At 34.5% G+C, this 7,736-nt stretch overlaps 1 protein-coding gene across 1 annotated transcript; it reads left to right on the top strand.

The window, feature by feature from the left end:
• The first annotated feature begins 1,465 nt into the window (after nt 1–1,465).
• MAP3KA (mitogen-activated protein kinase kinase kinase 3) lies at nt 1,466–6,800 on the top strand. Its single transcript, XM_012211189.4, has 11 exons — nt 1,466–2,111; nt 3,025–3,423; nt 3,745–3,832; nt 3,988–4,050; nt 4,203–4,363; nt 4,466–4,541; nt 4,738–4,797; nt 5,068–5,175; nt 5,272–5,508; nt 6,060–6,148; nt 6,223–6,800. The coding sequence occupies exons 1-11, from the start codon at nt 1,720–1,722 to the stop codon at nt 6,482–6,484; spliced, it is 1,935 nt and encodes a 644-aa protein (XP_012066579.1). The 5' UTR covers nt 1,466–1,719; the 3' UTR covers nt 6,485–6,800.
• Nucleotides 6,801–7,736: the final 936 nt, after the last annotated feature.

The raw sequence follows: 7,736 nt of genomic DNA, 5'->3' as shown, positions 1-7,736 counted from the left end.
CGGTTTGGATTGTAATCATTATATTGAACCGTCTAGTTGAATATATATCTATTGAATTTGTAGATTGATAAACAATGTTCCAGGATTACTAGGGGTCTCAGTGGCCTTAAGTCTACTTGGGCCTAGTGCTGGTCCAACCCATAGAAACAGGTCGTGACAATATTCTCTTAATTTTACTTAATTTTACTTTTTTTTTAACCATGCATAGCACGAGTATATTGCTAGTTAACTCTGTAGTTAGCAATCGAATGTAAAATAGTTGAAAACTGAACAAAAGTTTAATTTGACCCTTTAATTTTATCTAATGTCTAAAAAGATAACCTATTACATTTAGTGTCAAACTAAAATAATTTTGAAAAAAATAAAACAATATATATTCCATATCCTAATTTTATTTTTTTTCAAATGATAATTCTATTACAACAAATGATTAAAATAAAATCTTTCAACTTTAACACTTTCTACAATTTTTAACAAATTATTTTAATTTTATTAAATCAATATTTTGCACTTTAAATTTACTAAGTGTGGCCTTAATACAATTGTTATTTAAATGTAATTGATATATGTACTCCTTAAAACTAATAATTTAGGCCTCATAAATAACACTTAGTACTAGTTGAAAAATTCACCAACAACTCAATAAAAATTTCAATTTTTTTAATTGGTTAGGCTAATTGATGTTGAGTTTTAAAATTTGACAACGAAAAATGAGTTTTTTTCTATGTTAGTGGATTTGTCGTTGTATGTTATATGTAGAGCCCACAATAATCAATTTTAACGGTCAAGATAGGTAAAATTTTAAAAAATTAACCAAAATTATAAAAAGAGTATTAAAGTTAAGAATTTATTTGGCATAACTATATATTATTAGCAGCAATTAGTATTTTACTATTCTTAGCAACCATACCTTTTCCTAATCAATGAAGTAGGAAGAGGCTCTTATGAATGAATATAAACTAAAGAGAAGTACTTATAATCTTTTAATTAAACTATTGATGTTAGCAAGATGTACAGATGACATCATAAATAATGACTCCAATTATTATTATTTTATTATCATAATTAAATATCACTTATCTGTTTATTTGTTATTATTATTATTTTCAATTAAATATCTAATGAAAAATAAAAATACCGAAAACAAGAGGTGATTGTACCAACCCACACGCTTCCACTATAAGCTCTCTTGCTTGATACTGTGTACTGTCTCTTTTTTTTTTTTTTTGTTTTTTCAATTTGAAATTTAAATTATTATTTTAATTTTGATAATAACAATAAAAAGCACAATAATCCATGTAGATTCTCCATCTTTTTACAACAACTAATAACATGCACACATTTACAAACACAAATGGTGGACTCACACGTAAATAAATAAATAAATAATTAATTAATAAGTTGCCACGTCATCGCTCTCCTCTTTATCCAACCACCGCCTGCTGTCCTCCAAATCTCTCCTCTTTCCTTAGCTGTTCTTCACTGTAGACTCTGGTCCCACTCTCTCTTCTTCTTCCTCCCCTGTCTCTCTCTCCAAAATAATTTTTTATTTAACAAAAAATAAAAGGTATTTCCCGTTTCTCTTCTCATTTCCTCTCGTTTTCCTTCTCTTATAAATCTGTACGCGGAACACAAATCCCAACTTTTCTCTCTTGAGAGAGGGATAGAAAGCTGTAGGAGTAGCAGTTTTGTTTGTCTCAGTTGCTGTTGGCTAAAGCGATGCCGGCTTGGTGGGGAAAAAAGACCTCGAAGAACAAGGAAGAGAAGCAGCAGGATAACTTACATGGGAAAAATGATGTTAGCAAGAAGAAGAGCAGTAAAGACAAGCCTAAGAGTTTTGATGAGGTTGTTTTGACCCGGAATTCTCCACGTGGGAGCAAGGATTTTGCTGGTGGGTCATCTGGGTTTTCGGGTTTTGATTCGGATTCAATTGAGAAGAGAGGGCTTCCACTGCCTACGCCTTCTGGGCATGGAAGTGATCATGGGATTGGTGGGGTCGGGTTGGGATCTGGGTCGGCTTCTGGTACTTCAAGTGTTAGCTCTTCTGGGTCTTCTGGTGAAGATCATCCGATTTCAAATGATCATCACAGTAATCTGTTTGGTGGTTACAGGTTGGTTTAGTAGATAATACTTCTTTTTAAGTTCTGGGTCTTGCTATTGAATATCAAAAAATTAAGGCTTTGGGTTTGATTCTCATTTTTTATTAATAAATTGTTAGGGGTGATGGTCATCAATGATTGCATGGAATTCTACTAATTTCTCAATTGATAATTTTGGGCATGAAGAGATGGTTTGAATTTATGTCTATTAGTGTGTTGTTGAAGTGTTTTAGGGTTTGTAAGGGAGGAAAAAGAGATGTTGTTTTGATCCCATATTTTATTGTGTCAGAATAGGGTTTCTGGGCTGGCTATGTTGTCTGCTCTGTCTTATACCGTATTTGCTTTGTCTCTGTCTCTTTTTTCCCTGTCAGAGTATTTTTGCTCTGTACTTGGTTATTTTTCCCCTTTTTTCCCCTTCTCTTTCCAATCAAAATGTTAGATGGAGATGTGGGGTTCCTTTTGTTTTCTTTTCTTTTTCTTTTTTGCTTTCCTGGGCTTCTTGGACTTAGTAATATCTTTGCAGCTCTGGAACTCCATGTTCTATTGGACTTGTCTTCTTACATTTCAGTTTCATTTGCAAATTAACAGTTAGAAGTAAAATATTTAGTCTATGTGGCATTGAGGTTGATTAATTGTTTTTCCGTAAGCAGCTTTATTGATGCTATGGATAAAGCTCTGGTTTGGAAATGGAGCTTATGTTAAGTAAATGAGTTCATTCATTACAAACGTAGCACCTATACCTTTTTCTGGTTAAATGTAAGGTCTATGCCGGTGGCCTTTCTTCCTCTTATATTTGCTACATCTGGAGATGTCATATACCTTGCTGGAAAACCAGCTAATTGATTCTAATTGGTTAGTCTAAAGCATTATTACGATAATAGTTTCATTTTGACTCTGAAAAGTACCAATCCTAATTGAAACCCAGGTCATCTGGTGATCACAGAGGATATGGTGATATAAGGTTCAATACAAGGTCAAGGAGCCCAGGTCCAGGATCAAGAAGCCCTGGTCCAGGATCTAGAAGCCCTGGTCCGGGATCTAGAAGCCCTGGTCCAGCATCAAGAGGGGCCAGCAGGTCTGCTTCACCTCTTCATCCACTTCTGGGGGGTATGAGTCTAGAGTCTCCAACGGGAAGGCTAGATGATGGGAAAAGTCAATGTCATCCTTTGCCTCTTCCACCTGGTTCTCCAACGAGCCCTCCTTCCTTGCCAGGCACAAGAACTCCAGTAGTAACTGAAAATACTGCAGTTGCAGTGTCAAAATGGAAGAAAGGAAAGCTCCTGGGAAGGGGAACTTTTGGACATGTTTACCTTGGATTTAACAGGTAATGCAATGGTTTGTAAACTAGATAGCCTGACGATTTTAAGTTCTAAGCATTAGAAATTTTATTTTGCTTAAACATTATTATGATTGCACATGCATTTTCCATCTTGTCAAATTTTGAAGATGACAATGATGTGCATTTTTGGTTATTGTAATTATCATATAGCAGGCAGTTATTTTGTATTATTTGAATTGTGCTAATTATAAATCAATGTTTTAGCAAATTTTTTAAAAAAGAAAAGAACAATGCAAGATTACAAATAAATTTACACAATTAATCTGTTTCGCACTGTTCTGAATGTCGTATTGCAACTTAAAACAGTGAGAGTGGGCAGATGTGTGCAATAAAAGAAGTCAAAGTTGTTTCTGATGATCAGACGTCAAAAGAATGTCTTAAGCAACTGAACCAGGTAATTTGCCTACTGTATCAAATTGAAAACATATATGAGCAGCAAATTTCAATGCTGTTCCATGAATATTGGACTTTAAAATAGCGCATTTCGCTTTTTGTGCTTTATATAATTTGGAGTTGACTTGCATATTTAATCTTTTCCCTTATCAACAGGAGATAAATTTGCTCAGTCAGCTTTCACATTCAAACATCGTGCGTTATTATGCAAGTGAACTGGTATGGATTACTTTTCTAAAGGCACAAATATTATTTAAATATTGGAATTAGCTTCCTTATATGTTAAATAAGCCACTTTGTTCAATCCAAGTGATTCGTTACAAATATTGGACCCAGCTTTGATACCTGTTTTTGGTTTTCCATCTCCTTAGAGTGATGAAACGCTTTCAGTTTATTTAGAGTATGTCTCTGGTGGTTCAATTCATAAACTGCTTCAGGAATATGGTGCCTTTAAGGAACCAGTTATTCAAAATTATACCAGGCAAATCCTTTCTGGGCTTGCCTATTTGCATGGAAGAAATACTGTCCACAGGTATTTAAGAGTTGAACTCTGCTGCTAATTATGGATGCTTAGTTATTGTAAATGAAATCAGAGTTTCTTCAATTTTCATATCTTTCAATTTTTGCATGACAGGGATATCAAAGGGGCTAACATATTAGTAGATCCTAATGGTGAAATCAAGCTGGCGGACTTTGGCATGGCTAAACATGTACATTTCATCTCAATCTAGAGATTCACAACTATTTCAGTTTTTATACTTCAAATTGGAGAGAAAAGAACGAGACTTCCCTAATAAATTTGCTTTTGCCTGAGAAATATTGTCAACTTTTTTTTTCGGTACTTCTATTCTGCTATTCTATTTTGGCTTATGATTTGGAGCTTTTTCAAATTGTGTTCTGAATCAGATTACATCTTGCTCTTCAATGCTTTCATTCAAGGGCAGTCCTTATTGGATGGCACCTGAGGTATCCGCTTTACATCCCTTACCACATATTAATTGACTCAAAATAGGTTCATCGAGAAAATGATCCCGCAAAAAAGTAGTTGTACAGTACAAAATAACATAAAAACAGACTCAGTTAATAATAATAACAAAATCTTTATCCCCCAATTTCGAAGAAAAATTCTTTATTTTACTCCCTTCCCCACCGAAATACCACACACCCCTTCCGTCTCATAGCTTTTCAGTTTTCAGTGCCCACAGCTAATTTCTTTTATGGATTCTCTGGTATCAGGTTGTAATGAATACAAATGGCTACAGTCTCGCAGTAGATATATGGAGCTTGGGATGTACAATTCTTGAAATGGCAACTTCAAAGCCACCATGGAGTCAGTATGAAGGGGTGAGCTTTTGAAAAATAACTAGCTCAAATCATTGTCAGTGTCAGCCTTAAAGTTTTTGTAAGACCAAATTCATCTGATTTTGCTGAATTTAACAGGTTGCTGCAATATTTAAAATTGGAAACAGCAAAGACATGCCCGATATACCTGATCACCTGTCAAACGATGCAAAAAGTTTTATAAAGTTGTGCCTGCAGCGGGATCCATCAGCACGCCCTACAGCTTCACAATTGCTGGACCACCCTTTCATCCGGGATCAAGCAACAACAAGGGTTGTTAACATCAACATAACTAGGGATGCTTTTCCATACACTTTTGATGGAAGCCGTACACCGGTATATTTTTTGACTTTCTTAATGTACTGCTAGATGTGTTCCAAATTGCAAGATACAAGGTCCACTTTTTATTATATGCATTGAAAATTGAGAGCATTTATTTCACATTATCATTAGAACGAACTAGGACATACTTAAGGAGTACATGTTGGGAACTTCTTGCCTCTAGTCAATATGTCATGTTATTTAATTAGCCATTTGCTAAAGGTAACAGCACTTCTGTAGTCCTGAGGCTTTTGCAAGCAATTTATGTGTTGTTGATATCTGCAGTTAAGCAAAGAATGTACATCTAATAAGCGGAAGGATACAGTTTGAGAAAGGTCTATAGATTAGATAGTCTGTTATTTTATTGGGGAATTAAATTCATATGTGAAATGCCACTGTATTTTTCATATGTTGAACCTGCAAAAGATTTGGCAGTTTGTAACTTTAAACACAACTCTTGTATGTGTGTGTATCTTGTTTCTGGAAATGAATTTCTGCTCTCCAATTTATTTTTCAACCTAAAGCTGGACGTCAATTAACTAGTAGTAATTATGCTTCCCAAGCAGCCCGTGTTGGATCTTCACTCAAATAGGTCAGATGGAGATTATGCAATGAAACAAATAGTCACTAATACAAGAGCATTGAAGAACACAAGGTAACAACATTCTGCTATTCATGCTTTATTGATAATGTTGAAGTCTTTATTAACTTTGATGGTACTCTATGCAGGGATGATGTAAGAATGATCACGTCTTTGCCTGTGTCCCCTTGTTCTAGCCCTTTGCGACATTATGGACCCGCGCACAAGAGTTGTTTCCTTTCGCCGCCACACCCAACGTATGCATTGGTAGGGCAAAGTGGCTACAACTTGAGTGACTACTCATTATATTCTACAAGACCAAACACAATATATACTCATGATCCTGGTTTTGAAAACTCTATATTAAAAGCGCAAACGCCTGGCGCATCACCGAGAACAAGACCCATTTAAGTGTAAATACCAGGACAAATACATTTTATTCTCTCCTTGCTCATAATCAGGTTATGGTTTTCCTCATCACTTCAGTGAAGTTGGTGGGATTCCTTTCTCGCCCAGCAGAACGTTGAAGGGAAGAAACTTTTGGCGCTAGGAGTAAAATGCTGGATTTGTTTGATCTGACGGGAATCTATCGGGGATTGTTGTAAATTGACCAGTGGGTCTGTGTGTGTAACATTGATGCTGTAATCCAGTAAATTTGATAAGAGCATTGCTTATACCAACGATTCTGGTTAGATAATGAAAATATGTGGTTTAGGCTCTTTCTGAATGTGGCGCTTCTGTCATTTTGTGCAGTTATATGTATATTATTATCTTTTCTTATCAGCACAAAAAGATTGAACAAGTCTTAGTAAACACAGCTGGATGATGGTGAGTCTTTATAGAATAAATTTTGAGCAGCAAACTCAGCAGTGAGTCAACTTTAACGAGTGAGAAGTGAGTTAGTAGGGAAATTTGGACGAAGCTATGGACAGAAAACGCGTTGAAAGGAAAGTATGTTTGGGTCGTCGGTGTTTGATAATATCGATGGCAATTCTGACGTGACATGAAGAAGCCCTCTACATTGTAACTGGTTAAAGATTTATACGTTGACAGGAAGTTAAGTTCTCCTTTTCCGTTTGGCTTGTTCTTTGGAAATTTCTGCGATGGTGGGTGGATTCCTTACCGGCTGCATTGGTTCCTTACTCGATTCACATGTTTAATTCGTGAATAAATGCCCCACCTACGGATTATAGTGGTATTATCATCTTCTAATTTTATATGCAGATGTTATTACTATGGAATTTTTATTTGATAAGTAGTTCTTTAATTTCTTTTTTTGTATTTTTCTTAGTCACCTATGAATTTGAAATCTATTTTTAATTTTTTTAAAAGATTTTTTATATTATGTTGGGCCGAATGGTAAAAAAAAAAAAAAAAAAAAAAAAAAAAAAAAAAATCATCGTTAACACTTTTATTAATTCAAATCAATTTTTTTAATTTTATCAATCACTATTGTGAACTTATTTTTTTCTATTTGATCTAATCTCCGACTGTATTTCGTTAAATTAGTGCTAATATGGCAATTAAGTCTCGTTTGTAAGCTTATGAAATGTCAAGCCAGTACCAAACACTAGTTCAAGTGAAAATAAAAAAAATTATTTAATTTTATGTACTTAAAAATCTTAAAGATTAAAAATTAAGAATTAAAAAATTATTATTTTAA

The sequence above is a fragment of the Jatropha curcas genome, chromosome 3 (assembly GCF_041381405.1).
Source record: "Jatropha curcas cultivar XTBG-Jc1 chromosome 3, XTBG_Jcur_1.0, whole genome shotgun sequence".
Lineage (NCBI taxonomy): Eukaryota > Viridiplantae > Streptophyta > Magnoliopsida > Malpighiales > Euphorbiaceae > Jatropha > Jatropha curcas.
Note: the sequence above shows the minus strand (reverse complement) of the source record. Positions and strands in the feature narration are given on the sequence as shown.

Coding starts and splice junctions, on each gene's coding strand:
- MAP3KA (XM_012211189.4), top strand. CDS start 1,720: ATGCCGGCTTGGTGGGGAAAAAAGACCTCGAAGAACAAGGAAGAGAAG. Junction 3,424..3,744: donor GTTTACCTTGGATTTAACAG/GTAATGCAATGG, acceptor AACTTAAAACAG/TGAGAGTGGGCAGATGTGTG. Junction 4,364..4,465: donor GGAAGAAATACTGTCCACAG/GTATTTAAGAGT, acceptor TTTGCATGACAG/GGATATCAAAGGGGCTAACA.